At 39.6% G+C, this 25,264-nt stretch overlaps 1 protein-coding gene across 2 annotated transcripts in view; it reads left to right on the top strand.

The window, feature by feature from the left end:
- The window catches only part of LOC107221602 (neuroligin-4, X-linked), a 255,690-nt gene that overhangs the window by 160,059 nt on the left and 70,367 nt on the right, over positions 1-25,264 (top strand). For both annotated transcript variants that reach the window (XM_046733769.1, XM_046733770.1), the window contains 4 exons: positions 9,683-10,036; positions 18,748-19,057; positions 19,413-19,620; positions 20,000-20,254. In XM_046733769.1, the coding sequence (XP_046589725.1) occupies positions 9,683-10,036; positions 18,748-19,057; positions 19,413-19,620; positions 20,000-20,254 (1,127 nt within the window). The remainder of the gene's footprint in view (positions 1-9,682; positions 10,037-18,747; positions 19,058-19,412; positions 19,621-19,999; positions 20,255-25,264) is intronic.

The following is a 25,264-nucleotide window of genomic DNA, read 5'->3' on the forward strand; positions in this document are numbered from 1 at the left end:
TAATCAGCCACCCAACGAACCTTCGATTAGCAATTTTCATGAAAATCGAATTGTTTTGATTTATGATTTTTCAGCATAAATTTTTCAAATCTGACCTTAGATTCGTAATTAGCGATCGAAAAAACCTCACGGTACCAATATTTGTTCAAATTCATTCATCCGTTCTCAAGATATCATCGCCTTCGTTTGATTCTTTGGAATTTTATTGTTTGAATAATTGAAAAAGTTTTCAAAATCTAATCAGTTCCAAGTTTTGAAAAGCCGCATCGACGGAGAATGAAATCATTGAAATCCGTCAACTCGTTATCGAGATATCGCGATGACTCAACTTTTGATTTTCGGGGTGATTACAAAAACCTCCTTTTTCTCTTTTCTTTTTCGAAAACGGAGAAGCGAGAAATTGAAAAAAAAATCACGAAAAAAAAGAAAAGCAAATAGTAGGAAAAATGAAACTATTCAAAAAACTATTTAATAAGGCTCGTGCCTCATGACTCTGTTTAGGGAAAAATGCAATAACGAAAGATGCGATATTTCGGCGGGTTACTTTACTTTACTCGCGGACATCGGGGTGAGAAAATTGGATCGTGGGCTTCGGTACAAGCAGCCTCTGCACATCCCGTAGTTGGATATATAATCTCTAGGCGCATGAAAGCAGGATCCACTAGCAAGTCCGGGGGTTTGAAATGAAATCAGCGAGCTTCGAACCTAAAAATACCTACGCCCGCTCAGCTTCCTGCTTCGCGTTTATATTTTACAAGGCTGTCCGAGCTTTATAACTCGATAACGAAGCTTTTATTATCGATACCTACTGCGTACAACTGTTACCCCGTAAAATAAAACTATTATATGTTCGACTAAAACTCGAAGCGAAGCTACGTTGTCCCGCTTTAACGTGCAAGCTTCGCAAAAAGCTCGCCGCAAACTCGTTGATTGGGTAACTCCGTAATTTTTTGAGTTTTCTACGCGTGATGTTTGTTTGTTTTTTGTTTTTTTTTTTGCTCGTTTTTTGTTCGCTTCCACTTTTTTCCGGCTCCGGAAATAAATAAAGCTCAGATCTCGTTCCGTTCTGCGAATTTCCAAATCGTTTCGTCCGTATTTGCAAAAAAAAAAAAAAAAAAAAAAAATTCGCAACTCTGGTACAATTTCAAAAAGAAGGAAGAAACACCGAAGCGAAATCTTGACGCGATCGAATGGTGAGAAAAAATAAGGATAGAGAAGAAAAAGATCCTTCCTGTGATATTTTTTAAATGAAAAATCGTTGATTTCATATCTCCGAGGAATGCGACGACCGCATACCGCGGCAGAAATTGTTGGGTGAGAAAACAAAAAAAAAAAAAAACAAAAAAATAAAACAAAACAAAAAACAAAAAAATACGAGGAAAAAAGTTTAGGATTTATCTTCCGAGGGCAATATTCTACGGATTCACGGTACGTCGACGATTCGTTATATCCCGTTTGAATTTTAATTCGAACTTTGTAAGCGGGGTAGATACGCAATTTAAACGAAGCAAGACACAATAAGGGATTCGCAGTACGGTTGACCATTGGAAGCGATCCCTTGGGCGTAATATTTACATATATACGTATAGTATACGTAATACGTGTGGATAAAATTTATACACAGGGCGAAACGTTATTCGAGATTTTATACGGATCATGCGGACGCAAAACGCGTCCCAAAGTACGTGGAACAAAAACGAAATTACGACATTCGGAATCACCGATCCGGCACGAGATGAATTTTTAACGCAACCCAAGCCCTTCGGTCCTGTACTGACAAGTATTCTCACCACCTATTTCATATCCATTTTATTGTGTATTCACTATTTTTGTTGGAAACATGTCGATTGAAAAAAATTTTGAAAATTCAAGAATTAACCGATTCCTGAGAAACTTGATATCCCTCTACAAGTGTTTGTACGCGTTTTACACAAATTGTAAGTTTTTGGGGTCGCTAATTACGAATCTGAAATCAGATTTTGAAAGTTGCTAGATTAAATCCGGTCAGCGACACCGAAAACTTCTGCATGGAGTTTTTTTACCGGATTCGATCAAAGTGGTAATTTTCTTCAGACATGGATCCGCCATCTTGAATTTATAAAATCCGAATTCATCGATCCTAAAAATCACTGTCTTGTTATAAAAGTTATCTCGGTACAACAATCTGTAACTCAAATGGTTATACATACAGTAGCGTTCAAGAATATTTTGATAATATGAAATTCGTTATTACTTTGATCAATAGTTTTTCTTACTTTTCGTTATTTTAACTTTATCTTCATTTCTAACAATTATGTAGAACATCGAATTTCTTTCAACAAATAATATTATTGATTTTTGTAGTTTATTCTTGCATGTAATTAAACTCAATTACTATATTTGTCAAAATACTTTTGAGCGCTACTGTATATGCGTGTATTTATATTACATTGAATGAGACATTGAATTTCACGATATTCGTGGTATAAAAATGTATTTTCATTTATGGAAGATGAAAAATCTCCTGCGGATATTTATTTTATATACCTACGTTTTATAGTATGCGTGTATAAAATAAACGTATTACGACAACCAGAAGAGAGCCTAACTGTGAGTAAAAACGCGCGGTGATCAAATTAATGGCTGGAAAGTAATTTTAACCGAGACCTTGTTATTTATTATTATTGTTTCTTTTTTCAACCTGTTTTTACGTCCATACCGTATTGTGTCATTTAGATCTTTTATCACTCTTCTGTAACATCGCGTTACTCTTTTCATTCAATTATATCATATACGGGGTACGGTAAACTTGTGTCATTTATTATTTATAAACGAATAATACTGCGTAAAACGAGAAAAAGCTATGTCACGTGGCGGTAATTTGTGATGAATTTCTTTTGCCTTCGGTATCATTTGGAATTTTTAGTTTGCCTGAATTTCGGTTTATCGGCTGTCCGAAATCGCTGAGAATACGTTCTGCGCGTTAATTTGACCGTGACTCGAATATGCTGGAAAAATGAAGGCGCGGAAGAGAACTTGGAATGCAGTTTGCGGTTCGAGACAAATTTTCAGCTTCGAGTGGAATTCATATTATGTTTCATTACCGAGTAATTACGTGTCAAAGAAACATTGGTGGAGCGTTTTCAGCGTGTAACTAGGGAACAAAATATGATTCAGAGCTTCTACAAAGTTTACAATGTGTCTAAAGCTCAAAGCTAGGTCTCGAGCTTTGTTTAAACTTCACAGAGATTTCCATCCCGGTATAATCCTCTGAAAAATTAGTTTGCCGTGTCCTTTCGCTAATTATAATCAGTGGAAATGATAGAAGAATTAACTCCGCGAATTGTCTTTTCAATGCCTGACGGGCACTTTGAACAAAAACCCATTTTCTTTGCGACAAACTCAACCGGTATGTACCTGAAATTTTCACCCTCACATCCTTTACGCGGGTACGCGTAAAATACAAAAGGAAAATATTACGCTTGCGTGAAAAGGAATTGAGTATATAAAGAACAAACAGAAAGTAAAACGAGGAAAAATATTGTGGAGCGAAGGAGGAGTGAAAAAGAGAATAGAAGAAAAATGGCAAAAAGGATATTGGCGAAAAGTGACTACTCTGTATAAAATTCGGTGGATAGACAGAGTCGGTAGACAAACCGTCAAAGTTTTTTTTTTTTTTTTTTATTCCGTTCGCCTCGAGTTCACCGGAGCTTTCATAGCAGCGCCAATTGTTTTTTTGGAAGCACGTCAAGCCAGGAAAAAATTAGAAACGAAAGAATACCAAAAAGTAATATTGAAGGAGAAAAATATGAATAAATGGTAACAAAAAAGAAAATGAAAAAAAAAGGTACGTCAAGAGAATGAGCCGAAGGATAAAAGTAAAAAAGAAAAAATTCCTAACGCCGGAGCTTTTGCTGCTGCTGCTGCTGCTGCTGCTATGCCGGGTTCATAATAATGACAGACTAACGTTACGCTGAAGGTAAAATTTTGCGAGCAAGTGGCTGCTGCAGCCGTGACACCAACGGTGAGAAAGAAACTAGGTACGTGGGGTAAAAAATTTTGCAAGAGAAAACGTGGCTGACATCGCATCGCGGCGAAAGGACTGGGAATAAACAAAAAAAGTAGGGAAAATGGGGCGTGAGGAAAAAGGGGAGGATGGAAATAATCCCCCGAAATTCATTGGAAAATTTATTGCAGAGTTATAGTTGAAGAAGTGAAAACTTTTAGTTGATTTAAGTATAATTCGAAAGATTTACAATTTTTTTGCTTTTTTTCGACATCGTCGATATCAAACGAACAAAATTCTTCGGGAGAATTATTATTTTATTTTATTTTTCTTCATTTACTGTTGTTTTATATCCATGTACTGAAATTTTTACGTCATTTTTGACTAAAAAAAGCCTGAAAGCTTTATAGCTAGAATTATAATTTATCCCTTTGAATCACATATTATTGTGCTGAGTCAACTTTTATAACAATATATTATGTACTATGGTTCTTGGGGTCGACGATTACGAATCTAAAATCAGATTATCAAAGTTGTACAAATTTTTTCAATCAATTTATTTCTAACAATAACAATTTACATTTTATCGCAACAATTATTCTCAAGTATTAAAAATCTACTAGTATACTGTTAGAAATAGCAAAAAATTGCGAGTAAATATGTTTAAAAGTTTTCTAAATATACAATAAAATGGATGTAAAATATGTGGTCGGAATACTTACCACTATGACTCAAAGGGTTATTCGATTTTATGGTCCCAGTACTACTTTTATTGAAAATGCAATTTTTCGAACCCCTCAGTGCGTGAAAAAGCGTTTTTCGAGAAGAGTAAAGTTTCCAAAATCTGATGAAATCACTTTCCAAACTCGAACCTCTCAGAATCTGAACGAATCATAAAAAGTTGTAAGAAAAATGTCCAAGCTGTGGGTGGGTCAAGGCGATCGAGTCGGAATAAGAAAGCGGAGCGTATATTATATATAATATAAAGTTGTGAAAATCGAGTAAGGAAAAAAGAAGAAGAAGAAGAAGAAGAAGAAGAAAAAGAAAAGGAAAAAGATAGTCAGAGAGTGCAGAAAGGAATTGAATAACTTTGGAATGGTTCGTGCGGTATCGAACTTTTCGCGAATATCAGGCTGCAGGTTATCTCGAGGAGTAGGGGATGCAAAAGCGGAGAAAAAAATAACCAACTGAATTAAAAAAAGAAATAAAATAAATAAAACAAAAATAACATGGCAAAAATAGTACGGCTGAAAAGTCCGACTGGAATGAGGGAGGAAGGGAAGAAAATTAGAGAAATTCTTTTACATGCGAAGGTGGAAAGGCGCGTCGCGTATTTCGCGCGCACTTTAAACGAAAACTCGAAGTTAAGGGATGAAAGTTTAAAGAGCCTCGGAGGCGGCGGGGATCGAAAGTCGGAGCAAACCGGCCGCTGGTGGCTTCAGCCATGTTTTCTTTACTCAACTCGGGACGGCTTTGCATAGCTTCCGGTGTACGGAACGCTCTAAAACTAACGCCTGCAGTCAGTCACTCTCAGGAACCGCGAGATATCGCTCTTCTTTACCGCCGATCCGTTTGCCCTCATATTTTTTCACCGACTTATATGGAAATTCAATCATCCCCCTCCCGCAGCTCTTTTATTCATCCTAAGCCATTCATCGAGGCCCTCGAACGAAATATCGACCCTCCCCTAGACATTTTCTCCATTGAACAAACTGCGATAGTCGCTTTTACCAGGATGACAAGTTGTTCGCCCTATTTATTTCCCCTCCCCTTCTTATCTCGACGCCTTTTGTTCGATTCCTTATTTATGTTGCATTATTTTATTTTAATATTTCTATCTATACTTTTTATTAGTATTATTTTTTTCCTATTATTCTATAGTTAATTAATCTCAGGTTTTCATTGGTTTTTTGGGGTCCTTGGGGAGTTACACTCTGGGATCAAATAAATATGCTTTCTCTCTCTCTCTCTCGCTCTCTGAGACTGAAATCAATCCAACTTTCAAAAATTGTACTTTGCAGCTTTTTCTGAATTCTAAAATTTCCGACCCTTTGCTTATCTTCAATGGTTTACGATTGTTTAATTCTTACAGTTTTTAAGGGTATACGATATTTTTCTGTTCCTTTTTTCGACCTTTCGTTATTCCTTTATTCATGTATAAATTTATGTTGCACGAGCTTCCGGATTTCGAAATCTTTCAAACGCTCAAATTCTTAAACTTCGTAGTATTTTCATTTCTGTAATTTGAAGCTTTAACGTTTCTGAGCTTTCTTATAATATTTCAATTCATCGCCATTCCCTATCCAAATATTCTCGTTCTCACGTTTCAGAATTTTTTTAAATTCTCGATTTCCAAGTATCTATCTTTCATTCGGAAAAATTCAGTGCTATCTAGTGATCAGGTCACCTGTGTACGTAAAGATACAAATACGCCAAAAGAATGATAGAATTAGAAATGTGAGAATTCAAATGGAACTTCACCTACTAAATATTAAAATCAAAACTATCTATATACTGTATTTTTTACCTCTGTCTTATTCTTTTCTGCGATTTACAATTATTTACACCGTATCGAGAGAGGTCTTCCGATTATTGACAATCAACAACGAATGAATAGAATAATTATTTCATGTTCTTGAAAGCGATACGAATAAGATAAGGCTATTTATCTTTTGATCACGACATTTAATCTCTGCAGCTGGCGCGATGTTGCAAAGCGTATACAATGTAACTTACAATTAGATTCATTGATTTGAATGCGTGAAATGACGGTAAATTGGAGAACCGGCTGCCTCTACATCGACCTCAAAATTTCAATCACGTAATTGAGGGTTGCCTCTCATCGTTCAAAGGCCTAGAAATTCCCCTCATTCTCGATTGACAAATATCATCAATGAAATGACCGATGTTCGTCAACAATTCGAATTATCACATTGCTTAAATAATACACGCCTATAATTTGTTCTGTTTGACAATAAAATTTTATAGGTAAATCGATTTGAACTATCGATGGAAATAATTGTCATCGTAGATTCTCTAATCACCTTTTTGGAAAAACAATTCAGCAAATAGAAGAATTCAGTTCTTTTGAAAATGTACGATACTTTTTATTGCTTTTCGTATGCATTAGATTTTTCTTCCGTTTAAGAGGAAAAATTTTCCAAGTAAATCGATTTCAATAATCTATAGAAATAATTGACGTATAAGATTCCTGAACAGCATTTTTCCAAAAACTATTCAGCACAGAGAGAAATTTGATTCTTGATTATTTATTTATTTATTTTTTTCTTGCAGGATTTTCTTTAAACAGATTTTTCTCCTCTCCACTGACGGCGAAAATCCAGTTTCGCGACGCGTGTCAAAAGCTTGAGACGCGGGAATCACTTTGCAGATAAATTTCGCCTGTAAATATGAAATCGAGCGCGGTTTGATCGACTTCTTTTTTCTCGCGGTCGAATTTTCACGCTGATTATCTTCTCACTTACCGTTTTTTCAGACGAAGTCATTTCCATCATACCGTTTCGGACGTTTCCCGTTTTTCGCCAAATCTACGCGTCACTTTCAATACGGGCCAAGTTAATATGCGGAATTGAAAACTCGAGTAAGAGACTCTCGAACCAACGATTTTCCATTAACGCTTTCGAAATATCGTGCAACGCGAAAAGTGGAAAGGCGGAAATTTCAAATTGCCATTCCATTGCCCGAATAATACGACATCAAATTGTCTGAATTAAATTGCTAATCCCGCTCGTTTGCGATTCGTCATGTTCAGTCGACGGGGCCTTTGGTGAAAATGAAATTACAACTCCAAATCGAAATAGAAAGTTGGATTGTTCAAATTTTCCACTTTTCAAGTTTCTACAAGCTTCCAAATTTTGCAATAGCAAAAATCCCACAGTGGTCAGTGATTGTTTAAATTTCAGGGTTCGTAAGCACGTGGAAAATCTAAAAAACCTGGAAATCTCGGGGAATTTCTTACAGAAGGGAAAAGTCAGGGAATCTTGTGTCTGTTGAAGAAATAAACTCGTTTTTAATACAAAGTACTATCGATTTCAAGAAAAAACAAACTACACTGGAAATTTTCATTCGTCGCATCACTTCATACGTTATATGTATATTACTCGATCAATCCGTATTTTTTTTTTTTTTTTTTTACGGAAAATCTCAGGCTGTTGTTTGTAAATTGATAATCGGACGGTAATATATTTACTGGATAATATTAAAGTTATTAGTGTAAAAGAATATATTTTACAATAAGTAGTCGTTAAGCATATTTTTTGAAGGGTTACCGGAAAAATTTTCTTTTCCGTCTGGAATATCTGAAAAAGTGAGAGAAATTCAGATTCCAAAAGAGCGTACGGATCCTGGTTTTACAAATCAGTCTTTGAATGTTCGTTACCGGATTGACAATGATCCCGAACTTTTGTTCAGTTTGAATTTATCAAATTTCCGAACTTAAAAATTCTTCGTCCGTATGAACAAGAAATGAAGATGGCGTCTCTTGCCCGTCTTTTTCTTTTTTTTTTTTTTTTATTCTCACCGTTATTATCGTTGTAATTTTTTTCGACTCCGTTACGGCGGAGAACCCGGCGTAATTGGCGAACTCTCCGGAGCTCAGCGAGAAACTTTTCTATAAGGCTAGACACACGGTCAACACGCTGGCTTTGTCTCGATAAGGGTCTCTCGCTCTCTCTTTTTCCATCCGCCTCCTCTTTCTCCGCCAAGTTGGCTTCTCTTCAACCCTGCAACCGCTCACTTCAAACTTAACGATGCCAATGGAGAACCAAGGGTCGACCTACCCACGCCCCTTTACCCCCCGTTTTTTTTTTTCATCCCCTATCTCTTCACCGTGCCTGTCCAGCCTCGCTCACCTTCGCAAAGACCTCGCCCGAAGGAACCACTTTTGAAAATAAAACAAGAAATATTGTGAGAAAAGCAGAGAGAGAGAGAGAGTTTCAGGTTTCCAGAAGACTGGAAATTTTGCAATCGATTGTAAAATTTGGCGAAACGTCCTTTTAACGCACAAATCTGAGCAATTAAACCAGTTACAGTATGCAAATGAAAAGAGTTTTTTTTTCCGTAATTGTAGACGATCAAATTTTTGTCACGTTTGAAAAACAAAAAAATTGGAAACAATTTTAGTATCTAAACGTTAATAAGATTTTCGTTAATTTTAATGACAAAATCTACGACTTCTTGGGGAATAATGCAAATCCTTTTCACAAGCAAAAATTTGTGTTTTTGACGTAAAGTTCTTTACCGTCTTTTAACGAAGCATCAGCAATATGAATGAGCAACAATTATATATTTCGGGTATGCAAAAAGTAAATGTTTAAAAATTGAAGACGCAGGTTTACTGTCGAAACTGTCGTTTGTTTTTTGCAACTTCAAATTTGACGATTTTTTTTAAAAGGATTTAAATCGAGTGTTACAAAAAATAATTCCCAACTGTATTTGAGTATTGATTCGATATCAATGATCAATGTCATTCAAATTTTTCCAACAAGTTTGACGAATTTGTAGAGAAATACTCAACCGTTTCCAGGGCAAAAAATTAGTATTTCGGAATTTTGAGCACGGTGTCTGTTTTACCGACTGTGACTCCTTTAAATAAATAAATTGCCAACTGTATTCGAGCGTGTCTCGATACGGTCTGATTCAATATCACTGATCGTTATCGTTTCCGGCTGTTTTCAGGATTGACGGACAGCGGTAGACGGCATCCGGTCTTCCTCTTCGTCCACGGAGAAAGCTATGACTTTGGGAGCGGTAATCCTTACGACGGTAGCGTCTTGGCAAGCTACGCCGACCAGGTTGTGGTCACGATCAATTATCGCCTCGGCATCCTGGGCTTTCTGAACGCCAACGTCGTCCCCCATCTCAAGGCTAGGGTGGCGAATTACGGTCTGATGGACCAGATAGCCGCCCTTCACTGGGTCCAGCAACACATCGAACTTTTCGGCGGCGATCCTGGCAACGTCACTTTGGTCGGACACGGAACGGGCGCGGCCTGCGTCAACTTTCTCGCCATCAGTCCCATGGTTATGTCAGGTAATTCGTATGTTATACGCGGAGAGCACGACTCGCGATTTTTCGACGAATCTCTGTCCCTGGAATTCGTCAAATTTGTGAAAAATCCTCAGCTTAATTCTCGGGACTTGAATTTTAACAATTCAAATTCGGAAATCTCGTAGCGGCAACGGGTTGAAATTGTAATATCTTGTCATCTTCGTAATCGTTGTAATCTCATGGAAATCAGCGCAATCTCTGCAGTCTTCACTTTCTCTGGGAATTTTTTCAATTCTTGTAATCTCGCTGCAATCCGCGTAATCTTTTTACGATTCGTGTAATCATCGTGTAATCATTATAGTCTTGCGCTAATCTTTGTAATCTTTACTGTCCCTGGAATTTTTTTTAATTCTCGTCATCATTTTGTTATCCTTATAATCTCGTCGCGATTCGCGTAATCCCTTTACAATCCGTTTTATCTTCTTGTAATCTCTGCAGTCACTTGGTAATCTTTGCAATCTTAACTGCTTCCGGAAACTTTATAATTCTTGCGATCCTTTAGCAATCCGTGTGATCTTTGTGTGATTTTTGCATTCTTTTGGTAATCCTTGTAATATTTGTAATCACTAATCACGTGTAATCCGTGTAATCGTAGTCGGTGTACGCCACTTTAACATAACGATTATCTCCTTGCGTGGTGATAATCTAAACGTATGAATCGACTTTATAATAATTGATCGTGAAAATGAAAGAAGGTAAAATTTATGGTGTCGGTTGTTTGAAGTATTTTTCATGAAAAAACAAAATAGTCATAAACTTCACTCAAAATTGTCATTATTTCCATCGTTTACATTTTTCAACAACTCCAGAGTCGAAATTATCGAATCGACCGACGATTTTGGAAAATTTTATTACGACGTAAAATTCGCGATTCCGCATTTTCTCGTGAGAAATTATTCGTACCTTTTTACCAACCGTTGAAAAAGTTGTCTCAAGAAACTTTGTCGATGCGAAACGTATCTATACATTAACTATAAGTCTGAAGAAGTAGGAAAGTTTCGAAGTGAAATAGCCGGCGCTGCACTTGCGTAATTATAACGAGTAAACAGAGAGAAAGAGATCCAGCAGTATGTAAGTTTGGCAGAGCGGTAGATTGGTTGGACTTGAGTGCATTTTGACCTGATTAAATTTTCCGCGAGTTCGAATTCTCCTGTTCCATATACCAGGGAACGGGTTAGTATAGTTTTCGAAACTTGGTAATCCACTGTTTATTAACGAAATCAGCAGCGGGTTAACACTAGTTAGCGAATTGTTGCCGGTACGACGAATTAACAAGCTAATACCACGCCGTCCGTGATACCATCTGCATAAAGTCGCATCTGTGATGATAACAAATGTGTATATACGTACATATCAGCCGTCGCGTCGTAATTTCATCGCACAACTGACGATGATTATGAAACGGTGTATTGATTTTTTTCTTCATTACGATCAAACTTCGTTACCAGAATAATTGCGATGTATAAAAAATACATTTTCTTCGTCCCTGTGCGATTCGATTTTATTTTTGTTGTTCATTCTTTTTTTTTTTTTTTTTCTCGTCGTCGCTCTTTCTCCCCGTCGCGTTCCTTTCGTTATTGTCAGTAATTTTCTACCGTAACGCAATACAAAAACCAACGTCGAATGTGGCTACGTACTGTTCGTGCCAGAATTGAACCGAAAAATTTTCCAATTAACGATAAAATTGGTTCGCGGAGAGAAGAATATTGAAGAGGAGGGCATCGGTTTTCAATAATAAATATGAATATGCTCGTGTTTGGGTAGAGAATTAGTCAATTTTTCAACGCGGTCGTTTCGCCTTGTTCTCTCGTTAATAAAAGTAAAATTTATTACACATTTTTCAGAACGTCTGTTCTGTACAGATTACATTGCATGGATTTTTTGTAAACCGTTTACAGACGCGAGTGTGGTGGTTTTCAATTTTTTAAACATACCATTATACGGGAGGGAAAATTCTGTGAAACATTTTCGTGCGGGTGAAAATTCAAGGCGAATTCTTTCCTCAATCGAATAGCTTTCTACGTTTCATCGTGTAGCCCGTTTCTTTGAGCGGAGATAATCGAGCGAACGTTTGACTTCCGATGTTCGACTCGATATTTATATATATTGGCTAGAGTTTTGACGTATTTTCAGTGGGGTTAAAAATTCATGGATATTGGTATAAACTTTTTTCAATTTAAACTCTCGCTACGCTTTTTTTCCTACACGTATGCTTACGAGGTATAAAATTCCGACTCGAAGAATGTGATATACGAAATTTTACCACCAGGGTTTTGAAAATTTCGATTTTTCGTCTCACGTTACAACGTCGATAGTTTGAATTTTATGAAAATTCTGCATTCTCATACGAATATTTCCGCTCGGCAATGTCAAAAGTCAAGTAGAATTACAACCGAAATAATATAAATAAAAAAAAGAAAAAAGAAAAGTGGAACAAAATAAATGTAAATATTGTCCGAACCCGAGTTTCTGCTACTCTCTGAATTTTCTCGTCCGTGTCAGTACATTACAAGGGTGGGGTGAGTAGAGAAGTTTGAATCGTATAATATTTATGTATGTCACGGCAGTAAATCCCGAGGGAACGGGACATAACAAGGACCTATGTAATGCATTACACACGTACACATATGTATTTTATATTCATTTTTATTTTACGTCCTTCTCTTTTCCTTTCTGCTCCACTTCCACCTTTTCTTTATTCCATGAGCACGAAAGAGGCGACAAGTGTGACCAACGGAGTATTAAGTTTTCTCTCATTAAAGAGAAACGAGAATCGTTCATGGGTGTTTTTCACCGAGGTTCTAATACGGCCGATACGTTGACTCTTAATCTCTGCCACCCCGCCCTGAGGGGTGGAAATTTTTATTTCATCTTTATCGGGGGTGAGCTTGGCAACCGAGTCAAGAAATTGGGTCACGGTCCCCGATAAAAACGTCCCCGGCTGAAGGGGAGCTCCAAAACAGGGGCGAAGTGATGAAGAAAAGTAAAAAGGCCAACGGGTGGCAAAAAATAGGCAATTAAGCGCCTCGCTATTTTTTCACTCCCCCCGCGAAACTCGAACAGTCTTTTCTCTCTTTCTCTCCCTTTCTCTCTTTCTTGGGATCCTCGATTGCCCCACGTATCCACCACATGTTTCATTAGCTTCCTGTCCACTCGACGCACGCCTGGTTGAGAAAGGGTGGGAAAAGCCTCTCCTTCGCCTTCCTCGAAGAGGTATCGACGTAACCTTAACGCCATCCTTTTATTTTTATTTCCAATCTACCTCTCTGATTCCTTGAAATATCCTGTAATTTAATTTTTTTTTTTTTCGTCATCATCTCTCTTTCACTCGCAAATGGAATCGTGGATTTCATTTTGTAAAAGTCACATCAAGTTCTCATTAGGCAAACGATATAAACAATTTTCAACTTTTACTCTCAAGTCTCAACAGTTTTCGATAACCCGAATCGCCGATGTGATATCTGCGAATATATTTCAATTGCGGAGCGTTCTGATCGAAAACGTGTTGGAAATTTCTGGTCGAGAAAACGTTGTCAATAAAAAAGTTCCATTCGGTTGAATATAATCCGATCAATCGTCACGTTAGCTATTGCAGGCCGTTTGATTTTCAGGGGTTCATGAAACCAATTTAACCATTGTCGACGAGAGGCCGACTGTCGGTTCGGGCGTTGAAATTTTTATTTTTATTTATTTATTTACTTTTTTTTTTCCTCTCTTCAACAACGGTTTTATCGTCGAAGAAATGACATTTGATATCTCTATGGAATTCTCATTCTATTGATCTCACGTACATAAGCGAAGAAGAAACGATTTTATTTCCAGCCGCTGCTTTCAACTATCAAAAAAATTCGATAGCGATACAGAGTCCTCTGATATTTTCAATTCCACGATAGTTCGCCATCCGTAATTTTTTTTAATTCGCGATATTTACCGTTGATAGAAATAATTGGACATAGCAAACGAAAGCACAAGGCGACAACTCTCCTTGACACGTACGTATATACAATATCTAGTTTAAACACAGAGCCGTGCTTTTTTCCATGTTTGCTTACAAATGCGGAAAGTCGCGGCTGCTTTTGTCGAAAGCTTTCATCGGGAATAATTCTTTTCGTAAAATCGTTCGAAGCGTCGCGTACGAACGAATTTTAACAATTCTTGATCGTATCTCGAAATAAAACTTTGCCGAACATTAGAAGCAACGTTCGAAAGTTGGCCAAGTTTTTCAAACTAGATTTCAAAAGAGCTTTCTTTTGGAAAACGTTTATAACGATTCTTTTACCTAAATTTAAAATTCGATTTTTACAAAAATTTGCCTCGCCTATGATCGTTAACTGCTGATTAGGATTCTTCGGCTAAAAATCCATGAAATCGCGACGTTACTCGGAAAAAAATCAATCGTGATCCAGCGCAGCTTCGGTATTCAAATCAACCACGGATGAATCGAAGCCGTGTGCAATTTTACACCGTTTATTTGACGGAGCAATAACAAAGTGGACAGTGTGTCAGAGAAAAACCGCAACACCACTCGCGCCTTGCGCCGTTTCCGCTTACCGCAAAGGCGAAACTAATTTCCAACGATCACGCGACCGGCCATTGCGCACCCTCGTTTGCTCATCCGTCGGACGTTCGTTCGTTTAATTTTCCACCTCGGTCACGTGTGTGCGAGAGTGTGTAAATGACCGCAGTTGGTGTCATTTGCTCTGCGGTTGCCGCGTTTAATACACATCGCGGCGAGTTGTTCGATGGTCTCGGCTCTGTTGTTTCGGGCCACAAAATCGTTCCGAAATGCTCGCTTAACGAGAGCAACATCAGGGACCAACAGACCGGTCTAGTTGACTGATGTAATTGATAAGACCAAGTTTGCCCAACCCGAATTACCTGCGAGTAAATAACCTCCCCCTCGCACCCCATCACCGACTAATGAAATTATCACCCGTCCGCTTTATCGGTTCTCTCTGCAGATTCTGTTCCTTCCGTTTCGTTTGAATCAATTTTTCTTCACCTCTCCTAGGCGATTGATGAAAAAAAAAAAAATACAAGGATCGCATCCGTTACTTTTGGTAAATTGACCGAGTGAAATTTTTAGTTCCGGTTACCGCTCGGTCCTTAACTATTTTCATTTTTTACCACAATCGAAAAATATTGTTCTAGGTAGAGAATGGGAATTAGTTTTCTAGTTGTTAGCGGAAAGTCTAGTATCCGTTACTATTCTTTCTCGTTACGATCGCTGTTGCTACATTTTCTTTCAACCGTTGCGAAAATTTAATGCTCGTGCAAAAATGAATTGACGTTAAAGCCGGTGTTTAACTAAAAAAGTAGAGTAAACGTCGGAAACTGATTTTGCGTTGCAATAACCAAAAAAGGTTCGACGATAGCGCAAAATGGCTACGCGTAGCTCGTTTTTCATAATTCCAACAATATTGAAACAGTTCTTCTAACGATACTTGTTTTACTCAATTTTTCTAGTTACCGTAACAAATGAAATTTTTCTCAGCGTGCCGTCACGGTCGTTATTTTCGAAAAACTTTCAACGCGAGGTTATTTTCACAACGTTTAGCGGTTCGCGAAACTCGCGGGAGGTTATATTTTTTTTTTTTCCGTTTTGCTGCATATCGAGTTTTAATATCCTCAATTTCAGAATCCTATCAACCGGCAACGCCGGACGTTCTCAAACGACTTTCGTTGTTCAAAATCGAGCGTTTCCGACTCGTACTGTGGCATTCAGTGTTGATATTTTCCCCGGAATAATATCGCTTCGGATGTATAATGTAACCGCATGAATGTCCTATGAATTTTTATACTGCACTTTATTTTTCCTTCTCTCCCTGTGCCAACTTTTACTCACTTTCTATTCCCTGAATTATAAACAACGGGAAAGATGCTCTTCCTACACCCTCCGACTCTCACGACGACCACGATGACGACGAAAAACTCGCCTGCACGCACTTTCAACCCTCGAACATCGGCTCGGAAATTTTATGCTTCCAGCGCGCTTCTTCCCTCGTTATTTTCTTACGCAATTTTTGTTTTCAAGAAAAGGAATAAGAATTTCGATGATATCGTTTTAGAGTAAGACGAAGATTCATTGATTCACTTCATCATAAGTCACGTTTCGTCAGAGTAACGGTGAAATTTCAACACGGTAGAGAAAAAAAAATCGTGACGATAAGAATTCGTACAGATCGTGTAAAAATTTTTCTTCAACAATACGTTCGATCACAAATCAGACATTTTTTAAATCTTTTTTAAGACTTATTGCTCCTCGAGATAAATTCAGACAAATACTTGACCGCGTTTTGATCTAATCGTTCCGAAAGAAACTTCAACGAGAGAAATAGAGACTCGACAAACCTGAGTGCTGATGATTACTTGGCACAAGAACAGTTTTGACTCGAGATCGTTTTCCATTTTTATCAGGATTGCCCGCATGCAGGTGGCGTAGGCGATATTTGATGTCGAGAGGCACGTGTGGTGGCACAGACCGGAAAACGTGGCTGAACGTAGTGGTGGTTAAGCGTCGTTCCAGATATTGCCGTTGTCTTTTCTTTATGTCTTTATCCGAGGTGCCGTTAGCGTAGCTTACGTCCGTAAATTCCCTTCGAGGTATAAATATGTCCCAAAAATATCACGCTGTTGGACTGACGCGAGGATACTTTGAAAAAATGTTCCGATAAACGACGCAGCGTTGATTCTTCCCGAAACACGGCGCGACTTCTCGGAGAAACAAGGTGCGATAGAAACGTGGCGCCGGGAAGAAAGACGACAAGGGAATAAGAGTATTACTCGACTTGCCGGAAAAAAAAAAAAAAAAAAAAAAAAATGGTGACAGCCGGTGGGACGAGCCTCCGAAACTGCAGAGGGTGAACAAGGCTTCAGCCTTGAACGTGACTTTCGCGGTCGTTAAGCACGCCGAAACTCTCGCCTGTGTATGTACGACGATTTTAAATGTGTGTTAGTCGCGATATAACCTCCGGCTGACTTTTACCCCATGTTATAAGGAGGCACCGGGTCACTCCGAGGGCGAATGAGTCGGGGAATTAAACTTTTTACCACCGGTTTGTGGACCTGGTTTATAATCCAATTAAGGAAATAACGGACAACTTTACTCTCCGTTCGTTACCTAAGTCATCCTCGCCAACTGGGAGAATATCAGCACATAAGATCCCTGAACGATCGTTCAACCTACATAACGGCACGGTCCGAGACAAATTGATCACCGTTGTGCTTCGTTTCTCAGATTTTGAATAAAAGGATCCTTTTCCAAGGTTTACAGGGACTGGAATTGGATTCGGTTCTTGACTTTCTCGTTTCAGCAACAAGGACTTTTACAAATATTGACCAACCGTCTACGACACATCCGAAACGTCGATCGGATGTCGCGGAATAGCTTGGCTGCCCTCATCCTTCTTCGATACACGTGTAATAATTCATGAGAGTAAAACATACGCGTGTCTCTCCACATACTAAAACGTATCGCGTTCGGGGTCCCGTTAAAGATCGCAACTCTGTGTCGGCACAAAGGGCGAATTTGCATGGGAAATTTTGGAAGGGGGTAGGTTTCGAAAGCGGGGTGAAGATTTTGGCAAAGCACGCATCAAAACGCGTGACAAGTTCAACGCTCGGCGTCTCAGTAACAAAGTATACATAAGCGAGCGTAAAAGGTTGACGGCTCAATTTTGGACAGGCGGGGAGGCGAATTCAGCGCTTAACCGTAAAGGGTCGAAGGGATAAGAAGGTTAAAAAAGGTGGAAGGTGGGATCGTGTGGCGGAGGCTAATCAAACACGCGGCTCACGCCCTTCTACGAAACATCATACACCCACCCGACTAGTCTCGTTGCGCGGTTCGTTTGCCGCACGTACGTACCCAAAACCCTATCTCATCACCTAAATCTCCTCGTTCCACGAGTCGTGAGAGCCTCGACTGGAAATGTCTTCATCCTACCATCGAGGCAAAGGTCAGTTTAACGGCCGGTTAAAAGTCGGTAAAGACACGACTGATTACCTCAGTTCCATCCCGAGATCGACGTGCGGAGAAAACGTTGAATGTTTCTTATTTTCTTTTTTTTTTTCTGAAATCTCAGGCTCGCCCTCAGGAAACCCAAATGGCGCTTTGAGTCGCAATAAAAATGACAATGAAATTCCAAGATCAGGATCCGGAGTTCCGCCTCTGATTCGAGCGCCCGATATCCTTGGAAACGATGAAACGGTTCTGCTTTGACGCTACTACGTGACATCGAGGTTGATGTTACGCTATAATAGACGCATAGTGACGAGGGAGGGTTAGAACGGGGTGGATCGATTACTCGCAATCGGTTTGTACGTCAGTAACGTTCGACGTGAATGGCTGTTGACGGTTACATCCTTTGCCACATGCAATTTACCAAGTTTGATTATCGAACCCGCAGCTATTTCGAGAGGTTCCATAATCATGTGGCTTAGTATTTGAAGGACAATTATACTCGATGAGAGCGGAGGGACAACTTCCTCGGGCCAATCGCTTTATGTCGATTCAAAACCGGCTTTGAACTTACCGCCGTGACATCGAACAACCCCTGATCACTTTTCGAAAAGTCAATTTCACTCCAAGTAACTCTAATACAAGTGATTTTCCAAAGTTTACTCAACTTCCTTTCAACCTATCGTGTCCTCAACAAATCTCTCGTCGTTCATACGTCCTGTAATTCTACTTCCAGGACTCTTTAAGCGTGCCATACTGCTCTCTGGAAGCGCATTGTCGTCCTGGGCCGTCGTAGAGGATCCGGCTTCCTACGCCTTGAAATTGGCCCGAGCTTGCAATTGCTCGGTACCGGAGAACCTGGCCAAGGACAACGAGCTCATCGTCGACTGTTTGCGAGACGCCAGCCTAGACGAACTCTTGCAGGTTGACATCCAGGCGCCAACTTTTCTCAGCGCGTTTGGACCGAGCGTCGACGGGGTTGTTATAAAGCCTGACTTCCAAAAGGATCTGTTATCCTACTTGGGCCCCGAGTTCCAGGGATTCGGGTAAGAGGAACTGTCGGGATAAGAATTAAAGAAGGAGAAAAAAAACTGTTTCAAAAATCACCAGCAATGTTATTACAGTGCAACATCAGAAGCCACAGACTCTTACCATTTCCGACATTCCGATCGGTAGACCTTTTCCCACTTTGCAGACATCTCGGTTTTTATTATTCAAATTTCCTCAGACTCATTTTTATCACCCAGTCGCGATATTGGTTCATTCATCCTCGCTGTCGCTGGCGAGAATAAAACTTGTGACAAGTTTACGGTCGGTTTTTTTCCTTCTACTCCTGATGTTTGATTGGGTCAGTGGTGCTCGTTCATCCTTAACTTCAATCCGGGTTTCACCGTCTCGTAGGCAAAAGCTGAAGCGGACCGAACACGGTGCTCCGATAACTAGCAACAGCAAGTACGACCTCTTATTCGGTGTAACAACAAGCGAGGCGCTCTGGAGTTTCGCTGAAAAGGACGTCCAGCAGGGTTTCGAGGGTGAGAAGAGGGACCGCATCATTAGAACCTACGTCCGAAACGCGTACACCTATCATCTAACAGAGATATTCTACACGGTGAGTTTTCCTCCGTAGGTTTCGATATATTCGCAAGCTCGTCGCTTGTACCGTTTCCAATACCAAGCGCAAAGTATGAACGGAATGAACCGATGCTTTCAAGCAACGCAGAAACACATTAACTTCGGCAATGGTTTATTAGCCATTTCAAAGCGAGCGGATTGAACTTAGTCCGAGAATGAACGTTGATATCAACGAGGTAATTGGAAGCACCGGGCCTCGCAGGTGAAATCGGATCCAGACCGTTGTCTGCGGATCGAAGCAGAAACACTCGGGAAACCGAAGAGTCTCAGATTTCTTGAACAGTGCTCGCCATCATCCTGACGGAGTCCTCGATGGTGTATTTCGGCGTAAAATCATTTCGTTTTCATGTCTGAAGGTCGTTAACGAGTACACGGACTGGGAGAGGACGGTTCAGCATCCGGTGAACACGAGAGACGCCTGCGTCCAAGCGCTGAGCGACGCACAATTTGTGGCACCGCTCGTTCAGACCGGAGACCTGTTCACCTTGCGGCACTTGAAGAAACCGAACAATCCTCACCTGGCGCCAGTACCTGAGGACGAAATGGAACCGATGCCGAAGACCTACTTCTACGTATTCGACTACCAACCGAAGGACGGCGACTATCCGCAGGTGAGTCAACATTTCGCAAAATCGTATTTTGGAAGGGCCGCTTTACCATTTCCGGCCTTAATCCACCGACGACCTCGTTTGCGGGGTTGAAAAACCGAGGGGTTGGCCACCCTTCAAATCTGGCGCTGATCAGCCGATGATTACTGTTTTTGTCCTGTTTTTTTTTTTTCTTTTTTTTCTCTCGTTTTTTGTTGTTTTTCCTTCCGCGTCATCGACGTATCGAAATTGACGCGCGTATTTCCAGAGCTTATTTGTCAGGATTCAAGGATATACGTGCGTTGCGGAATTGTTTGGGCGGAGAATTACTCACTTTCGATTTTTAACGAGATACCGAAAACCCGCTTCGCGCGGGTTAATTGGGCTATTGATTTCCAGCCAGGCTAACGGACGAGCTTGCGTACCGGACATACGAGTATATAATAATCCAACCACCCACATGATCGCACGTAATTCATCCATAATTGAACGTAAACACAGGAGGTAATTGAGGGGGTTAGAGGAAAATGGAGTACCTCCAGACGATTGTGAGATAACTGGGTGTTGTGGAAATTATCCTCTGACACGGTGGTTAGTGTTTTACCCAATACCCGATGCCCCTCGATCTGCGCATATCGAACCTGCCGCAGGGATGGACGGAATAAATCTGGCATCTCGTTGCGTGGGTTCGATCAGAACGCTACAATGATGTCCATGACTAAACCGTTTCGTTTGCCGTTTTTTTTTTGATCCTATGCGTTACAAATCGGAAAGTGACGTCCATTCAGGTAGAATTTCATTCGCGTAATCAGGTATCGCAAAGGTATTTAGGATGTACTGGTTACACATTTTCTATCAACAGAGGGAATCTTGTCGACAATATTGAATACTTTACGATGAGATAAAAATTGGAGAAAATCAACCATGATAGAGACGATACGAAAATTAAATTTGAATAATAATATTGCCCAAGAGTTATCGGGAAATTGTTTAAACTGAACATTGTTTGACAAATTTTTAGGGAATCTTTCTTTTTTTTTTCATGAGAAATTAATACGTCGATTTTTATGAATACACGTGAATTTTGCAAATATTTTTTCATCGTGTAGAAATTTCCGTTTGCGAGAATTTAAAATTTTGAAAAATGGAGGAAAATCGTGAATTTTGGATACGTTTGCGTATAAACATTGTACATTACAATTCAAAAGTTTCAGAGGCGCTTAACGAACAGTTTCGTAAATATACAGCCTTTAGAAATTTTCGAATACGGAAATTTCAAAATAACGAGAAAATTCATAAAAAATTCATGTATGTTTAGAAAAATCGACGAGTCCATATCAAATGATAAAAAAAAAACATTCCCTAAAAATTTGTTAAACAATGTTTTGTTTGAACAGTTACTGATAACTTTCGAGCATTATTATCATTCAAATTCAATATTCTTATCGCCTTTATTGTAGTTGATTTTTTCCCAATTCTCATCTTATCATAAAGTATTCAAAATTGTCGACGACATTCACTCTCGGTTGAAAATATATACTTAAAACATCCTTAACGTTAGAAATGCACAAACTATGCACGAAATTAAGAACGGACGAAGAATTACAAGTTGAGCCAAGATTTGAAGTCAGACCGCAGACTCTGAATGGAAATCAAATTTGGAAATTTTCAGTCGATCCAACATTCTTTACAACACAATTCCATGTTCGGAATTTTTTGGTTTTGAGTCGTTTGATCAGATACGTAAGATATGTTTCATCGGTTAACGCAGCACGAAGTTTTTGAGCGGACTGTTTCTCATTTTTACAAAATTTGTAATCATACTTGAAAAGGAAAATGAGACAAAATTAAATTTTCCAACTGTAGCAGAATGGATTTTATCGCAGACTATATCGCTAGCTTGCGTCTTCCGTTTCTCGATCCTTTTTCATATTTAGACCCAAATTGACGCTCTCCGACAACGTTTCTCACCGAATTTTCCATTTGCCGTCTTAATATTGGGAAAAATTACGCAATACGAGGCAGCTATCGTCGACAGTTAATTTCCTCATCACGGGAACAGCAGGATCGGCTTCGCTTTCCGTACAGTCATTAGGTCGGTTTTACTCCCGGATTACCGTTGGATTCAGTCCTGGTAAACTAGCCGTAACGACGGCTAGAAATTGAGCGAACAATCCTGAGTGAATTGGGTTAGAAATGAGTTCCAACAAACGGGAGGGTCGCGAAACGGATGAGAATAAAAAGGGGGTGGAGAAAGACGAAGGAGGGAAAGCCGAAGGAGAACACGAGAGGAGTCACCGAGTCAGCGATGACAATTCCTTCTCCCAAAGTCCATCACTTACCGGTTCTCGCTACTCTCGCCGATTCGTTCGACTCAGCCTATCGATTCGTCCTCCAAGTCTCCCTTCGTCCTTCGCTCAGGGATCGGAAACGACTCGGCAAGGTGACGACGAATAATAATTCCAGTTTCGCCAGGGGGAAAACGGGATCGCGATTCAGGGGCCTTGGGCGAAAATTTCCACGGTGCGATACTCTTCTCTCTCTCTCTCTCTCTCTCTCTCTCTCTGTCGCACACACGCCCACACGTACGCGGACACTTAGGCATAGACAAAGACACTCGCAGAGGATATTCAGGGCGTTCGACTTTCTGGCTATGGGCAAGGTCGTGGCAAGGCCAATATTCAATTTGCTCTACTGACGGAATTACACGGAATTGCTCTTCCCCAAATTGCTTCAGACGTTTCTGGGCCGTTGTACGGAAAAGCTGCTCCCCATATCTATATATTATCACGAAATTGCCTCTCTATACCTATTTTCTCAACTTGGCACGTGTTTGTCTGTCTCTCTGTGGGGCTTTGTCTCTTTCTTTACATCTGTCTCTCTCTTTCTCTCTCTCTCTCTCTGTACCTCGACGCTAAACGCGTGTGTACAATACTCGTTTTAGAAACAAGGTAATTAGCTCACGGCATGACTAAATTTCTGACTATATCGTAGCGGTCCTGTAACAAGTGATTCTTCCATTCCTCATTTTCAAAACTCGCGAACACGACGAGATACTCGAGTAAAGAAAAAATTTCACGATCCCCCACGCCCCCCACAAAAAAAAAAAAGCCGACATTAGGAATTGAAGAGGCTTATATTTTATTAATCTATAGTGAAAAAATTCAATGAAAAAAAAAAAGGACAGAGTAAACGCGATATTTATGATTACACTACTCAAAATTAATACTTTATTTGACAGGTGGCCTGAAACTTAATTTATAGCAAAGAAAAACATGCGAGAATATAAAAAAAAAAACGGTGTACAAAATATTTCAGGATCGTTGAAAAAATATTTCATCAATTCAACAAGCCGATCGTATAATTTCTTTTCAATGCTGAAAATTTTCTCACCATGTATCGAAAATGTCTTTGATTCGAATTAGTTTACGCCCAGTTTACCTTCGTTTGGCGGCTTCGGTTTATACCGAGATAAAAAAAAAAAAAGACACGTAACCGCGCCGCAAACCGCGAGGTTTTACTGCTCCGAGATTTTCGGGGCTTGAGGGTCGAAACTGATGGGTTCTTGGAGAAATCAATTTATGGAGAGAACGAAGCACTATAACTTTGCGGTTACCACGACGACGCGCCTTTACTCTTTGAGTCTCGACATTCCCGCCGCTTCTACCAATGAACTTCGGAAATTTCCTCACACCCTCGTCATATTCCCTATCATCCGAGCTCCCTTTTTCCTTTGTCATTCGATATTCTCATCGCTGAAGAAGACGGGATTGAACGAATATCGAGACTTTAACTCGAACATTTCCAGTTCACAAGTTTATTCTCACAAATTGCAAACGAAGTCTTTTCGGAACGGTTGCGATTTGAGAATCCGGACTCCTGAACTCGGATTTTTTTATTCTCGAAATATCGGCAGCAAACTAGAGAACGGACATAATATCGACGTTGGGTAAACGCGACAGATTTAATCTAGCAATTAAATTATCCAGCTTTGATTCAAAGCTTTCAAAGGCTTTGAGAGATTGGTACCTTTTTATTTTACGTATAGATTTTTGTTCTTGTATTGATAAATTAATTCCCCGTACTCGAAATTTGATATCAATCTACGGGCGCATTCGGCGCGGATAATTCGCTTCGCTAATATTATTGATTGAATACGTTGAATTGGGAAACGGTGTACGTGCATCGTTCAATCTGCAATGCGCTAAGCCGTGTAAAATAGTCGCTGTTTAAATCACGATGTACGCGCGCGCGGACGGAAAAAAGACGGCGGCGGGATTTTACGGCTGAATGACGTGTGTTTGCAGAGTGTCCGTTTGGAGGAATTTATCGGTCCTTTATTGAAAAATTATTGCATACCCGTGGTATTTATTGGAATTCAATAAAATAACTGGGAGACTTTTGCCTCAACCATCGTGTGTCACGTCACGCGTTCCTTTCTCTCGTAAACGTATTATTTTTTTTTCTCTCTTCTTTTCTTTTTTCTTTTTTTTTTCATCGTTTTTTATTTTGCAACCCTTCGTTTTTCCCCTCGTTTCCAAAAACGAATGCGAATACAGGTATCCGATGTATAATTTCACTATACTAACTCGATTGCGATGAAGCCGGAATACGGTGCAGGTAGCTTATTGAAGCGAAAATCACCCCTGCGCTGACGATTTTTTGATTAATGCGTTAAAAAATCGACGATTCTCTCTTTCTACCCAGACTTGACAGTCCTTTTGATAGATTGCAAAACGATATTTAATTCACAATTTGTCTTTATCGAATAGCTAAGAATATAGGTACTCCACTGCGGGTCTGTGTGTGCTCAAGTTTAATTATTAAACAAAATTATCACGAGATTCGATCAATGTCACTCGATTTTTCAAACATTTTTTAACACAAGAATTTTTTAGCGTAAGATATAAGGTTAGTCTCAAAATCCATCTCAACGCGTGTGCGTAAAAGGCGATAAATTTGAAATACCTGCGCTCGGACGAAATGCGCGGCAGATCGATTTCGGGACTATAGGTAAGAAAAAATTTTTCGCTA

The sequence above is a fragment of the Neodiprion lecontei genome, chromosome 3 (genome assembly GCF_021901455.1).
Source record: "Neodiprion lecontei isolate iyNeoLeco1 chromosome 3, iyNeoLeco1.1, whole genome shotgun sequence".
Classification (NCBI taxonomy): Eukaryota; Metazoa; Arthropoda; class Insecta; order Hymenoptera; family Diprionidae; genus Neodiprion; species Neodiprion lecontei.